Here is a 16,589-nt window from a genome sequence, read left to right on the forward strand (position 1 = left end):
CTCTGGCAGTAATCCAGCACAACTGCTTCACACACCATCCACTGGAAGTTCCATCCAATATTTTGCAGGTTAACCTGAAGTTACTCATATTAGTAGGCAAGATGTAATGGTAAAACAAACTCCAGTTTATTTAACAGTAGGCAGACAGGACATGGCATATGCAGACAGAAAATAAGCGTGCCTTATGGCCACTTGGTATTTTGATTTAAGCTCAATATCTTGTGTTCTCTCCAGTCGTGAAACTCGAGTTCACACAAGTCTCCAAATTCAGAATTACCACCCCAAGACAGCTGAGCAGGAGTTTGTGCTGGAAACCCTACTGGAAATAAATGCATCTGCAGGTGTTCCTTGTGGCTTCAACTTTAATCAGAATGTCAATTCATAATTCTCTTGCTAATGAAATGCTGTCTGACATAACATTAGTTTGTGAAATTATGTCCTCTATTAGGTGAGCAGAGAGAGTAACTTTGTTCCAAAATAAATACACACCTGTTTTGCAAACATAGTTCATATAGTAGAAATACAGCTCTTCTGAGCATAAACAATTTCAAATTGATATATAAATTCAATGTCTATACATGACCTTTGATAAGCAGCAGCCATGTTCTAATCAGAAAAGACTGCAAAAAAGAATGCAGCCCATTGTTATGTATTGGTACAGTTGTGACAGGGAAGTAAAACAATAAACTGAGGGATAACAATATATTTCTATCACTGGTGCTGTAATCACAGCTTGGTAAATCACACTGTGTTCTTTTTAATTCCCACTGTTTTTCTTATGGAAATTAATGTACCAATATATCTGAGATTTCGATGGCTTTTTTTGAAGTAAGGAAATTAACTGAGATTTATAGTCAGCTAAAGGAGTGGGGCAAAATTAGTTTGTTTAAAAAAAAAAAAGTTTAATAAATGTTGGCTTGATTTTGTTCAGGTCCCATTATACTGTCCATCAGCCTGTTGTTCTGAGCTCCATTAGCTGCTATAGAAGTGTTCAGAGGCTGAATGGAGCTGGTAGACTCCTCCTAGGAAATCAGCACTGGCTGGGTGACTCCATTGCAGATGAAATGCAGTTGCCTCAAGTCTCCTTCAGTATAGGCCAAAGAATTTTAAGATAGTCTTTGGATGCTCTGCAGCTTTTACTGCTGTGGGTAAAGTGGATGTGTACCTCACCTGGGCTGCTGAGACCTCATTAGCTGAAGTTATAAATCACTGGGAGATCCTCAGGCAAAAGGAGCTGCAGTGTAGAAGTGCAGAGCCTTGATGACTCTCAGGCTCTGGGACGTTTCAGCAGGTCAAGCTGAAGTAAGGCTTTCCACTCACTAATTGTGAGAGGAACTCTTTGGCGTGGATTAAGTGAAAATCTTTAGCGAATGAAATAATTTCAGTAAAACCCCGGGGTCGTATGAAGAACTGGTGCTTCCTGTGACAGCTGCAAAAAGATGTTCATAACTCTGGCCTTGCTGATTTATTCAGTTGCAGAATTTCCTAAAATGTATTTCTGCGGACATATAAAGGATGTTTGGTGAAAGCTTTTTTTTTCTTTATTTTTTTTCCAGTTGCCATGTCATTAAGGCTAATTAATTGTAGTGATAGAACAAGAACTAACAACATAAAACAGTGCGGGTTAGATAAAGATGCACGGAATAAATTCTTTACTCAGAGGGTGGTGAGGCCATGGCACAGCTGCCCAGAGATGCTGTGGGTGCCCCATCCCTGGAAGTGTGCTAGATCAGGTTAGGTGAGGCTTTTGGCAAGCTGGTCTCATGGAAGTTATCCCTGCTCATGACAGCGGGCTTGGAACTACCTGGTTTTTCAGATCCCTTCCAGGGAACATTTGGTGTTTCTCCAGAAAAATGTCCCAAGCAAATGACATCAGTGAAATTCTGTGAGTTTGAGAAGATGATATTCTTTCTCTCTTCTACACTGTTTAAATGTCAGCCTTTTTTTTCACTAAAAGTGGTCGGAATTACCACAACATTTTACTCTCTATCCTTAGCTATTGGTTAGATCACCTCAAGCAAGTATTTACAAATTACCAAGTAGGAAAACCAAAAGGAATCCTCTTTCCAAGAAGAATAGGCTGCTTTTGCCTTCAGTGTGTTTCCAAATGAGGTGGTCACAACTGTATTCTAGAGCCTCATTTGGTGAATGTATTTTACTAGACACCTACCTAACATGAGCTCCCACAGCAAGGACAGCTGCAGGACTGGCAGTGTATATTCAGTAGGTGTAAGAGCAGTGAGGTTGTGCCTAGAGGAGAGCTATTGGGAAGACGTTTATCTTGAAGCTAAGATATTAACAAAGTTTAAAAGCTCTTGATTTTGCATATAGATACCTAAATTTGGCCAGTGTAAGCACTGAAATTCTTCTCTGAATCTGAGACTTCAGAAATCAATCAAAGAACTTAGAAAAAATTTCTCAAACTCAGAAAGTAATCAGTGAATTCAGAAAAATAACCTTTGGACAAGAGAACAGGAAGATGTCCGCACCTATAATTTATACCTATGTTATGCTACACCTTTTATTCTCCTTTACCTTACCTCTTCAGAAGAAACGTTTCCTCTTTTCTCCATGTGAAGTCTTGCCCACTGAAGTCTAGAAAAATGCATTTTACATTCTAAGTCTGATATTAATCCTATTGTAACAACAGATTTAGTTCCTTGTTTGCCAAGCCGTCAAGCTTAGCTTATGTGAAACTCACCTGATTAATTCTGTTTTAATATGATTAAAAACTAACTTTAAATCAGCATCATTTATAACTAAAACAAGAAGAATAAGTCAAGTTCTTTTTTAAGTACAAGAGATGAAGTTTTATTTATAGTGAATTCTCATAAGTAGAACTAAAACCTTTTTAGCTAGGAAACATTAAAGTGATTAATGCATAACTGTTTGCATTTTAATACTTGATTTATATATCAGATCTGTATTTGTGCACATTGTCAAACCTTATTCTGTTCTTGTCAAAATACTTATTACTGCTGACAGGTGTAAGATGCTCACATTAATCCTTAATTCCTTGATTCAATTTTCTAATTGCTTTTTTGGCATGAAATCGGAGCCATTTAGTCTTACGTGATCTATTTGTCTTATGGTATAATAATGCACTTTTAAAAATTGGATGCACCTAACTTAGAATGCTGAACAGAAAAATATATATATATATTACTTTATACTGAAAATCTGAAGTTCTGTAGCTCTTCTGCAAAAACCAGTTCTTGAAATACAGACAGAACTAAAACCCTTTACACTTTTTATAGGTTAAGAAGTATTTTCATTGATGTATAGATGAAAATCAGTGCTAAATTGTTGGTGCATTTTGTCCAAAGAGGTTCCAAACCATTATGGTTGACCCATGAACATCGCCTAAGTCATCGTTGTCTTCTGCTCCTCTCACCTCTTCATGCTGCATTGTTGCTGCTCCTGCCAGCTACAAATGTCAGAATGCATTTCCCATCTTTTCTTGGGCTGCATGCCTAAAACTGCTCACCTGAGTTATTCTTAAACATAATGCAAGGTTTGATAGGTTTTCAATATTTAAAAATAAGCTTGTTTTGTTTATTGTTGTAACAAAGCAGGTGTGCTAGCTTACAATAAATGAATATTTTTAATACAATCATAGATATTTTTCTGCCAGTAACAGTGGTACTATTATCTGCCCTTTGTACTGAGGAAAAAACCTCCAGTCTGAATTTATTTCTGATAGAAACGGATCAGAGGTGAGCCAAGAATCTTCCCAAAGTTTGCCAGTTTCTCACGTGCTCAGGCAGATAGGCATCAGCTAGGTTTTCTAAAACAAATCTGAAGAGTGGAGAACCTTTTCTTTGACCAAATGTAGAACCCCAGGAAGACTTCTGATATTTGGTTTCTGTAACTGAACTATTCGAATTTATTATTAACTCTCTGCTTTATTCCCTGCCATCTCCTTTTTTTTTTTTTTTTTTTTTTCTACATGCACTGGCTTAGTCTTCTTTTGTCACTATCAATGATAAGATTTACTCTTTCACCATTTTATCCCTTTCTGATTTTCTTCCCCTTCCCACCCAATGTATCTCTTCCTGTCAGTGTGTAAGAAAGGGGGTAGGAGATTGAAGAGCTGTTTAATAAGAAAAGTTTGTTTATTTTGCATTCCACTGATAAAATTTTATTAACTCTCTGATTGTCATTTGTGCTTTTTGGCAGAAATGTAAGTCACTTCTTTCTGAGTCAGGGAAAAAAATAATAGTAATTCTAATAAGTAAATCATAGTAGCTAAGTGCTTTGGGCAAGCAAACGTGTGCTTATCTCTTCCAAAAACAAACAAACAAACAAAAACCCTGTGAAAAAGGCATGGTAAATGGCACATTTCAGAGTACATGTTATGTCACCAGGAAATAAGTTTGATTCGTGGTTATGTATTTATCTTTAAACAACAGACAAACCTTGGGGTTTCTGAACTATTATCATTTGCTCCATGCTTTTGTGGCTTTGTGCTAGCAAATCTGAATGATATGAGGTAAGATAATGCATCAGTTTTTTCAGTCATTACATTCTGCAAAGGATCCTCATTTATAAGCACAAATAGAAAATTCCTAATGCATTTGATTTTTTGGACAAGCCCCTCTGAAAAATATTTATCTGAAAATTTCTTCTGATTCTGTTTTGAAAAGTATTAGTAAAAGCTTCAAACAGAAAAGGACAAGACCTGTTAATGAAAGGTTTTATAATGCAGAGCAATAGAAAAATGTCATGATTTTGATTTATAATCCAGCAATTATTCATCAAATAAAAAGACTGTGGTAATTTTTATTTTTCCTTTCAGTGATGTGTTTGCATATATTGTGCTCCAAAATACAATTTCAAATGAAGGTTTCAGTTGTCTGCCTTTTTAGATAGAATAGGATTGGAAGAGACCTTCAAAGATCATCCAGTCCAACTGCCCAAGCCCTCCAGCGTGAACCAAAAACTGAAGCACATTGATGATGGCACAATCCAAATGCCCCTTAGACACTGGCAGGCGTAAATAGAAAGGAACCATGTTATTTTACTTGACTTTGTGACAAATCAGAAGAGATGACTTAAAAGCTCCATTACTTGCACTAGTAATGCTGATTATTTTAATAGCATATGCTCTCTAAGGATGAAGAGCCATGGCAAGTTGAAGTGGAAAGTGCAGGGCCTCACTGAGAGATACCTAACTGGCAGAGAGCTGCATTCCTATGTGAACGGCTGGGAGCAGGGAACTGGGGGGAAGAACTGGAGTTATGGGCACAAACTTAGGTGCTGGGGAGGTATGACAGGAGTGTATGGCAGCTGGGAGCCTAATATTCTGATATTTGAGAATGCAAGAGGTAGAAGTGAATGGAAGTGTGGAATAGTGGGGAAAAATAGGCGGAGAGTTTTGCATCAGGTCAGGCTGCTGTCAGTGCTGGTATGTTATATATTATTACCCTGTGCCTATGTTTGTCTGATTAGATTTAAACAGCCCAGGGCACAGAGTAGCTGCTAATCTGAATGACCCCTTCCTATATTAAATTCTGTGATCAGAAGAAATTACCATTATTGTTATATTTTCTTTACATTGCCATTCAACATATGCAAGTCAAACCTTAAGAATAAAACTTTGCCACACTATTTCTTTTCCAGTAATCCACTGAGACTGCTGTTGTTTGTGCAGTCAATGCTGCTAGTATATTAGTATGGTTCTCTTCACCCATTTTATATGGTAATTTTGGAATATTATCATATAGTGCTTGTTTAGACATTTTGCTTGTCATAAGTCAATGTAAATTAACATATACACACCAGCTTACACAACCTCAGAGTCCGTTCTTGTCCTCTGATGCTGTGGCCAGCATGAGACCACTGAGTTACAGAAAACTACATGAGATTATTAGATGTTACAGATCCAGTCCTCTCAGTTTAACTACATTTATTTATGCTGTTTTTTAAAGCAATTGTTGTTAGCTGAAACTCCTGGCATTTTATTTTTCGTGTGTCATCATTTGGTAAGGTGTTTATGAATAATAGGTTGTCGTTCACTGTGTGTTGGTAATTTTAAATTAGATGGCACTATTCACCCAAGTTATCTTAGTGCTGTTGCCTTGAATGGCATTTTTGTAGGTTCATTTAAATATGACCAAGTAGTAAAATTAAGTATATTTATCTATTGCTCAATTTATTGCAGTATTCTCTATTTCCTTATCTCTGCTGAGCAGTAATAAATGTTGGTTACTTGGAGGTAGAAGAATGGAAAATAATTTCTTCCAATGATGGAAGTGCCTTTGTTTTCTTTCTATCTAGTACTTCACAGTGTATTTAACTTGGCTAGACTATCATTCTTCTTAGGATATTTGAATCAGTTGACATTTATATATATACTTTGCATTTTGCATGTAAATGGAAAGTTTTATGGCTTTGAATTTTGAATGAAAACATCAAACTGGTATTTTGCTTTGGAACATGACAGACATTCTAAAAATGTACAAACCAGAACAGAAACAAGCGCTTATGCTGATTTTGACCTAATGTTTTCACAAATATCTTTAGCGGTTGACTAAACATTTAAGCTCTCAAAAGTGAAATGCCTATCTGTTAGCAAGCACAAAATACAGAATGGCGTAAATATGGAAACATAATAAATTGTGGTATTAGGAACTTTCCATTCCGTTGCTTTGTAGGCTGCTCTGCTTCCTTCTAGATTCCATGTCTTGGAAAGTTGGGAGCAAGATGGTAGTAACCATTTATTCAAAAGCTAACTGTAAATTAGAAGATCTGTGTAGTTAATGAAAGAGAAATGCTTAGTAACAGCAGATACCTCCTGCCAGGATAAGCACTGTTATCCTAGTTTTTTATGAGACAAAGTAAGGTGATAATTGAGCAACCAACATTTGAAGGGAGTTTCTGGGTTTATCTAAATAAGTAACACTGCACCTGTTTTGTCTATGTATAGAAAATAAAAATTAAAAAAATATTAAAAAAAAAAAATCAGGAAGGATGTGCCTCAAGGAAACCGTTTGTTTACCTGGACAGATTCAGAGAAGACAGACTTATAGGTCTGGGAAATTTATGAATGATCTCTCTCTCTACAGTACGTACATACATACATATATATAAGTATATATATTTTTTTTCTTATTTAATGGTTTTGACATTGGAAGATGGTTAGGTAGTAGCTGGCTATAGAAACACAATTCTTTCAGGCAGGTACTTCTTACAGTATGGGAAATTCTAGTATTCTCAGATACTGTTGTGTGTTTCAGAAATGTTTTGCCATTTTCTAAACTTAAGAAGTTGGAATTGCTACATCTAGTCAGGTATAAAATGAGAAGAGCAATTTTGCTGCCTTTATGATCATTTCATTTTTTCAGTTTGATTAGATTTGCAGTGTGGGCTGTTAAAGCCCATTTTTCAGTCAATTAATACAAGTAGGACAATCTGCTTAAAAGCAAAGAGCTAACTGGGGAAGAAATATCTTCATACTGTTACAGTGAACCTTAAAATAAAGAAGTACAAATAAAAATATAACAGAAGTCTCTATCAGGTGTTACACGAGTCCCTTCCTTTTCCAGGGTGCTCCCAAACCAATTGCCATCGAGCCGTGTTCAGGAAACAAAGCTGCTGTCCTCACAGTATTTTTATGCCTGCCAAGAGGATCATCGGGAGTCCCACCCCCGGGTCAGTCAGGTAAGGCTTGTGCTGGTGGGCATTACCTCCGTCCTCCTGCAATGCAGTCTGTGTGGACAACTGCTCACATACAAAATAATGTACAGTATATGAATGCAAGGAGCTGTTCAGTCAAGGTGTTTACTTTAGGCTCACTGTTTAATGAGGAATTTTCATCTGGAATTTTGATGTGGTATCTAATATAAAAAGCCTAGTGGCAATCTAGGCTGGTGTGCATACATATATTTCAGGAAGCGTAGAAGCATGCTACTGCATACCAGGTGGGTGGTTTTTGTTTTTTTTTTTTGCAGGACAGAACATTTTCATGTGTGACCACTTCTACAGTCTCAGTTCATTTGCTGTAAATGATTCTGGAAAGGGATCACCAGTGATTATTCTCTCTTGATTTTATGTTGAGTGCACTACATAAGTTTCTTTGCACCAAGAGAAATAAATGCCAACGCTATGCTGTTTGGGATTCAATGAAAATGTTAACATTTACTAGAATGCCTGTTAAATGAGTCCTGGGATTTTGTGAGTGAATCTGCCTGCTTTATTAGGAACGTGTCCACAGTGGAAATAATCCCGGTTTATTTTAAAACAGCATTTGCATTACCTGGAAGTACTTGTCATGGTGATCTGTCTTATCTGATCTCTGTTAGACTGCTCTACAAAACCATTACAGCCACACCTAAGCAGAAGGAACCTTCATACGATTTTTAGATCTTTTAAATACTGCCTACAACGATGTGATACAAAATGGAAATGATAACAAAGTTCAGACAGTAGTCTGGCACTGCAGAGATGAGCACTTTGCTGTTTTCAGAATTCATTGGAGGGTTCACCAAAATGTACACCTTTGCAACTAATGATATGCTGCATGGTATGGGCCAAAAATACTCCTTCAAGCCAGAAAATATGCTTTAAGGCTAGCTTCTATTATTAAGAGCCAAAAAGAGATCATCTTAACCTTTAAAATCCATTTAAGAGATTAAAAAGTACTGAGTAATGATGATGAGGGCAAACTCAGTTGACTTCTGTTTGAAATAAGCTCAGCTGTCTTCTCTTTTGTGCTTTATGATCCTCTGTTATTTTGTTTGGTTGTGTTTGCTTGTTTGTTTTCTTCCTGAGTTCTGAGATGAGGATTTTGTTCTTAAAATGCAGTTTGTGGCTTGGAATTTCTGTATGTGCTAGAAAAACAAATGTTACTGATACTTTGTGAAATGCACTGCCTGGAAAAAGTATATAAATTTAAGTGCTCTGAAAACAGCAATGAAAGAGGAAGGATATTTAAAGTATTCTCTATTCATGTTTTAAGGAAATGAAAACAAAACAAAGGTGTTTATGGTCTGACAAGGAAAAACAAAACATAATGAAAGAAATTAAAACTAATTGTTGAACTGGAGCTTACGATGTTTTTTTGTTGTTGTTTGTTTTCGATTTGTCTGTGTGCTCTTCTGCAGTAAAATGTGCTTAACTAGTTGCTTCGTCATCAGTTTCTACTCACTATTTAAATCTTCTAAGCAGTAATTGCTGATCTTTGCTGCATATGAAATACAGTGCAAATAGGCATTTCAAACCTGTAGTTGAGTTCAACAATGCAACAGATGTGTCATTTCAGTCTCTCAATGTGAAAGAACATACCTCTTTGTATATAAATTGTCTTCCTCTATTTTATTACTTACTTTCAATCAGCTTTGTAGTACATATTTAAATCCTTTTCCTCCGTTGCTCATTATGACACTTTATTATTTAGAAACATCTGACTTTTTTTAGTCCCCATCTGCAACTCCCACTTTGTTCAGGGTCAAAAGCGAATAGGAGTGCTTGAGATGTGCAGCCATGCTGATTCAACCATTAGATTATATCAGACTATATTGCTGTAATCATTTTTCCTAAGTGTAATGAATTTTGGTACTCATGAACTGCCTTCACTGTATGTAACCATGCATAGTCTGGCAGAAGCTATTATGCAAGTTTGTTGGCATCCCTGTAACTCCACTAATCCACTTCGTTCCTGTCCTGCAGCACTACCTGCTGCTTCTTTCCTGGACTTTCAGGGAGCAGATGCTGTGAACTGTGCCAAGTCATTTGAAATGATGTGGAAGTTTTGTATAGCAGACATATGTTTGCTGTGCAGTTGGTTTCCCTTATGACCCAAGCTAGGTTAAAACAATGATATTTAGGTGGATGTAAGTAATATATTCAGCAATTATGTCTTGCCAGGTAGTTTTAGAATCATCCATTACTTGCATATAATCATTTTCATGCTTATTGGGATCATTCTAGGATAAAACGGACAATGTGTCAAACATTTGTTTAAATGATACATCAAAGATACTGATTTTTAGCTCACAGTGAGAGACTGTGGGTTTTGTTTCTTGTGGGTGTATGTCTGAAATACTAGAGACTACCTGTATTGCTGTGCATCATGTTTTCTTCAAAATGAAGAACGCTGATATTTTCATTAATAACTAAGCTGTTCTGTAATGGAGTTGTTAGGGCTGTACTCATATGTTTTTAATAACCTGCTGTGCTCAAAAGTAGGTTTTATTTGTTTCCCATGTTTATATTAGTAAACAGTGTGCTTAAATAGTCTCCCTGAATGTTTAAAAAAATAATAATAATTCCAATGTAAAGGTTACTGTTTCTACAGCATATGTTCTATACTTCACCTTTATCAGCAGCTGGAAGAAAACTTGAAACTACAGATGGTGGGCTTTGGCCAAAGGCTATGCATGGCAAAAGCTCCTCTAGGAGGACCATATGTCCCATTGGAGACCTGAGTGCTCTCTAGGTCCTGCAGAAAATGTTCAGAACTTTACAGAAAGAGGCTTTTGATGTTTAGTTCTATGAGCATACAAAACATGACTAAGTTGATGTAATTAAAATGTTTAACATTAGTTAAAGAGTAGAAAATGGTTTTAAATAAAATTTTCTTGGATTAAAATAGAAAATACTGAATTATAAATTAGAATAATCAGCATAAAACATAAAGGAATGTTAGTGATGAAAAAACATCTACTGTGGCTAGACTGATAGAACATGATTGCTCATTTTTCTGTTGTCTCATTAGTTACATTGCACCTGAGTAATCAGGTCAGAATTTAGAGATCAGAGGAAATATGGATTCTTTATACAATCCCTGAGCATATTATTACATATGCATCACTGTAAAAAGCAACCATTGCAGTGAACATGTCCTGCAGGTTTTGTGATATGTTAGAAGGTAGAGGACATTTGTGCTTGCTTTTAGTGTCTGACCCCATGCTTTAAATAGCTTACTCACTACTTAATGTCAAGAGATCTAATAATGAGAGCAGCTGCAACCAGATCTGTAAAAAAAACTAAATTATGCATCTCAAAGAGTATTGAACAAAAGAGGCTAGACAAAAATATAGGAGGAACAAGAGGATAATATATAAATTGCTTACTGCAGAAAGAGGTGCCAATGAATTACCAGCAGTGGAAAGACCAAGAATAACTCCTTCAAGGTCTTAATACAACTCTGGTGATATATTGGGCAATGCAGAAAGAATAGCCTGGTAGTGTGATAAATTCTGCTAAAAGAACTGTGATCATGTCATCATTATTATTAAAGCCAGCTAAATCCCACACTTTGAGGTATCAAGGTACTGTACAAAAAGTTTACAGAACTCTACGATAAATGTTTGCATCATTCTCGGAGAAGGCCAGTAAGTGCTCTAAAGCACAAGGAGAAACAGGAAACTAGAGCATTTTAAAAACAAACAAAGAAACAACAGAATCAAGGGATGCAACTCGTGAATTATTTACATGCTGATACATTACTTTCACAAAGCAATATTTCCCTAGCATGTAGAATTGACAGATTGTCCAGTACAGGTGTGTTTTTCTATTAGGATAGTCAGCCAAGTGATGTTGAGATTGTATGTGTGTGAGTGTCTCTCTCTATTAAGCCCCAAAGAACATCTAAATGACTATGACTAAGTCTAACTTTAGACATTAAACTATGACCTGCAAATTGAAATCAAAACCTAAATAAAATGTATTGGTTAATAGAGCAACTTCTGTGGAAATAACTTGTAGTGTAGATTGTGGAATGTGCATCTTGGAAGACTTCATGCAACATTCTATTGTATAGAAATGCTCATAGCAAGATTTTATATTCATTGGGTCTCTCCTACAGATCTATCTGAAAATTGCTCTCTGATATCTATGAATCAAAACAGAACTTCTGTCTGCATTGACTGTGGCATTCAATCCTACCCAATCAGCACACTACAGTAGGATCACAGAGTCAATAAAATTACCATGCCATCTGCCTTCGCTGTACTCACCATCTTAACAAATAATGACTTCATTAATTGTTCTACAAGACAATTAGCTCTGCATGAGGTTTTCAGTAATAAGGATTTCTTAGTATTATTTCTAATTTTCCCTGATTAAAATTCCAAATTATTATACATATGAGGCATATTAATATAAATATGAAATAACATGTTATAAAGTATTATTTTAATGATATTACTCAATTGTTCTGAGCCTTGGAAACAAAACTATATGTAATAGTTTTCATAGATTTATAGAATCATAGATACATGTGTATTGGAAACTTCTTTAAGACCATCAAGACCAACTGTTAACCCAGCACTACCAAGTCTACCAGTGAACCATATCCCTAAGTATTACATCTATATATCTTTTAAATATCTCTTTGAGGATGGTAATTTCACAGTCCTTTCAGTGAATAAATTTTTCCTAGCACCCAACCTATACTTCTCTGGGGTCAACCTGAGGCCATTTCTTCTTGTCCTGTAGCTTGATGCTTGGGAAAAGAGACTGAACCCTGACTCAAAACAACCTCCTTTGAGGCAGTTATAGAGAATGATAAAGTCTCCCCTGAGCCTCCTTTTTTCTAGACTAGAAAGTCCTGAGAATATTGCATGCAGTGTTTTATAAGCACATTTGGATTGGTAACTACTAGTAAAAGGCAACAAGAAGGAGAATTGCTTAACCTAGCGGAGAGTTTGTATAAAAGGATTTTTTTTCCCCCTGCTTCCTTCACTGAGAAGTAAGACTTCCAGTTTTTTTGTGTGCATGTGTATGTATATACGTATGTAATATATATATAGGGCTCTCATGTGAAGAAAGACCATCAATAATAGACACCAGGAGAAGAAAAGTGGAGATGGGAAGAAAAAGGAAGATATTCATAGCTGGTAGGTTATTTAGACTCTGAAATATAATACTACTAGAGGGAAAGAAAAATTGTGAAAAGGATATGTCTAAAGAAAACAAAGCATGGCTCTGTTTTCTCTTTTTCTTCAGCCTATTAGTCCCATCATAGCATTACCAGGGCACCCTACATGTGTACATGTTTTTCTGCATCATTCTGCTCTTTGTTCTATACCAGACTGCCTCTATAGAGTGTCATCTCATTATTTGTAGTTTTGGAGACAGATTTTTAGCTTGTTTTCTGTGTATTATTGATAGAATGGATGTATTTAAAATGCTTTCATATTTATAATCTAACAATACTATTTAGATAGGTTAAAGTGATAGGTAAATAGGGAAAGCGTTATAAAAGCATTGAGTAAAACTGTATTCATCGTAACACCCACCAGAAGGGGAGGAAAAAAACAGGATAACAAGATTTCTGCTCTGAAATACTGAAAGAAAAAAAATCGTTTCTATTTATCTGCTCCGAAGTGATGATATGCAGCTGGGAATGAGCCAAACTATGTATTACAGCACATCACCATAGATGCCTACAACTTGTGTTAAAATTCAGGACTTGGTGAGTCAGGCATTTTGTCTGGACCAAAACCCAAGCAGGGTTTCTATTGCCATATAATTCACCATTCCAATGGGAGAGGCACAAAAAACCACCTTGTCTCCAGAAAAACTATAGATCCATATTATAGAAATGCATGGAGAATCCATGGAGTGCCAAGTCACATAGCTTAGCTTGTGGATATATGATTGTATTTATTTGACCCCAAACTCTGCAGATAAGGTGGATTATTTTGAACTACTAAATATGAACAGATTTTTTTTTAATGTTTACCTTATGAAACGTAATTTTTTTTTTTTTTTGTTAACTTTCACCATCTAGACTGAAGATAGAGTTAAATCTCTCTGTGATATAAAGCATGACTAGAGTACTTCATGCAGAAATAAATTTTGGTAATTAAGTTGAGAGATGTTCTACCTTAGTAAACAATATGTTGCCAGTGAAATGTTAAAAAAACAGAGTTGAAATGTATGAGAAAATCAAAATGCTCTTTGAAAGAGATTGGTAACTGTAAGTAAGACTAATTGACTTACTGAAGAGTAACTTTCATTTTTAGATGGATGGGTGAGTTTGTCAAGTGATCTTGTCTCAAAAGAAGTAAAAAAGAGTTCATTCTTGTTAACTAGAGATGCTTGGCAAAACAACTCTTTAAGACTCAGTGAAACCTGCAGTCATCTATTCTGAAGCTTATTTTACAGAAGTTGCTTTCTTTTAAATAGTTATGCCTATTTTTGGCATGACTATTTTCTGCTTAATTTTGTTCTTCTGCAGTGCATCAAATGATGGAGCAGACTGTGTTTTCAGTATTGACACTGAAAAGAACACAGTGGTAAGTAGCAGATGGTGCTGATGATTACTTAAAAAAATATTTATGGCAATAGCAAAAACAAAGTAGATAATAAGACCCAGTGGCCAACCAGAAAGCTTCACACCCTTGCCCAAAACCCAAAGCAATTATTTGCAACCTTCAGGGTAAAGTCTTCACCTAAAAACAAAACAAAACAAAAAAAACATTGAGGTTCTTAGCATACTATGGTTTGTGAATGATGAGGTATGAAGTGAGTACTGATTTTGTCTGGTCTTATTGTTAAGAATTTTAGGTGGATGTGTTATAAATTACTTTTTGCATCATTCTAGTCATAGAATCTTGATTCCTTTTTATTTCTGAAGTATTTATTTGAAAAGGGATGTAAGCAATTTAAAATGAAGAACGTACTGTATGATGTGAGCATTGTGTCACAAATCTTGGTCAAAGTAACTTATTGATTGGCCGATAAAAGCTTCATGCTATATAGCTATCAAAGAAAACAAAGGCGGCTGAGATGATTGTTTTACAACTTTATCACTGGACTTCCTGCCCTAGAGGGGGTCAATAAAATGAGACATTAGTAAAAACTGTTAAATATTATAAACATTTATTTGACACATAGTTATTCATTGTTGAAACAAAAATTGCCACAATTCCTTCAGAGTATTAAGAATATACTTTTTTCCTTTGGGCCCTTTTGCATCTGTAAATGCAAAATGGGGACTGAAATAAAACTTGATGATGCTGTAAAACTTCTGAATACTGTGAATTATAAGCATGGCCATGAACATCTCCTTAGTTGTTTGTGGTATTGGCTGACTCATTTTCCACTCACATTCAAATGTCAATTTGCCAATTTTTGCTCCCCACTCATGAAAAATACAGAGACAGTGGTAGATGCTCATGGTCCTAAGTTTTTGACTGTGAAAGAATGATTATCCTTCAGGCAAAGGCAAATAACGTCTACTTGAAAAACCTTCTTTCCTCTGAGCATCTTTGTAGCACTGTCCCAGTTTTAGCTTTAGCTTTTTATTTTATTTTTTTATTTTTTTATTTTTTTAAACTTTCATAGAGAAGTTGTACTTGGAGTGCCATTTGGAGTCCCATCTGGACTGCTCAATGGCAGTTACATTTCCTTGCTGGATCCCATTGAATGTTTACTTCTTTTTTTTAACAACTGTATCCTTTTTCAACTTGGTCATTCTGTGTCCAGCATAAGGTTCTGCTTGCTCCAAAATAAAACTTTAAATTTAGAACAGGAGAATGATTACATTTATATTCCTTGAATACTTGAGGTCATGCAACTCTCTCTTTCGTATTCTACTCCTTCTCTGTGTTGATGCTGCATACCAGTGTTTGTCATGATTAAATTTCAACAGCATGGCCCTATTTGTATGCCAAAATCTTTAATGAAAATATTAAACAAGACTGGTCAAAAGATTGATTCTTGTTGCCATGCTATATCTTCACCTGTCTCCTTTGTTACAACTACACTTTGTTTTCTCTCCTTCATGTAGTTGTCTGCTCTCTGTAATTCTGTAATATAGATCATTTTTGTGTCCACTGATAATATCCCACTGTGTAGAATACCTTTCAAAAGTCTAGATAGAATAATTTTAACCATGTTCTTATCTAGAAAATCAATTAACATTGAAAAGAAAGTGGTCTGATTTGTCTGGCACAGTCTTTGATGAAATGTGGATGTGTTTTGCACCTTTTCCATTTACCTGACTTTAATTATTCTTCCCTGCCAAGTATTGTATAGCTAAGTGTAATCAATAAATAACTGATTTTTTTTTTCTTGATTCTAGACAGCTTTTAATATGAAATAAGCAGCGTTTACTTTTCTCAATTTATATGCCACTGTTTGACAGATTACTAAACATCCCTGTTACCATCCTTTGTTTTCTTGCATTCTTACAGAACTAGTGTTCTGATAACCGTGTCAATGCATAAAACTTGTGTTGTTTCTATTTCCAACCCTTGTGCCATTATCATTCTGAATTGTGCCCTCTTTGATAAACATTCTCTCTCTCTCTCCTTGAAACCAGTAAAAAAAAAATTAACTCAGTTCTGGGGCAGTATCTAGATGTTCTCCATCTCACTGCATCTCTTGCTGTGTAGCGATTTTTCCTTTATTTTCTTCTCTTTCATTTGATTTCTACACTGAAAACCTTTAGATATTTGCATTAATAAACCTTGGCAAGGTTTAACTTGACTTTTGACAATTCTCACTTCACATTTCTTCGCCTCTAAAAGTTTCTTTGCAGTTGGAACTTTTTCATCTGTTTTCATAGTTTCTAAATTCAAAAACTACATGGCCTCAGTCCTCTAGAAGCTAGTTGGTTTCTACATTGCACAGTT

The 16,589-nt window shown here is 35.6% G+C and overlaps 1 protein-coding gene across 2 annotated transcripts in view; it reads left to right on the forward strand.

Annotated features, from left to right (window-relative positions):
- The window catches only part of ATRNL1 (attractin like 1), a 425,500-nt gene that overhangs the window by 366,868 nt on the left and 42,043 nt on the right, over positions 1 to 16,589 (forward strand). The window contains exons 28-29 of one of the 2 annotated variants that reach the window (XM_042863594.1): positions 7,548 to 7,662; positions 7,953 to 8,333. In XM_042863594.1, coding sequence (XP_042719528.1) covers positions 7,548 to 7,662; positions 7,953 to 8,047 — 210 coding nt within the window. In that variant the 3' untranslated portion in view covers positions 8,048 to 8,333. Of the gene's footprint in view, positions 1 to 7,547; positions 7,663 to 7,952; positions 8,334 to 16,589 lie in introns of those variants that run through there. The other variant, XM_042863593.1, reaches the window with a different exon arrangement.

This window comes from Lagopus leucura, unplaced genomic scaffold (assembly GCF_019238085.1).
Source record: "Lagopus leucura isolate 7727_CA_CO unplaced genomic scaffold, USGS_WTPT01 Super-Scaffold_741, whole genome shotgun sequence".
Classification (NCBI taxonomy): domain Eukaryota; kingdom Metazoa; phylum Chordata; class Aves; order Galliformes; family Phasianidae; genus Lagopus; species Lagopus leucura.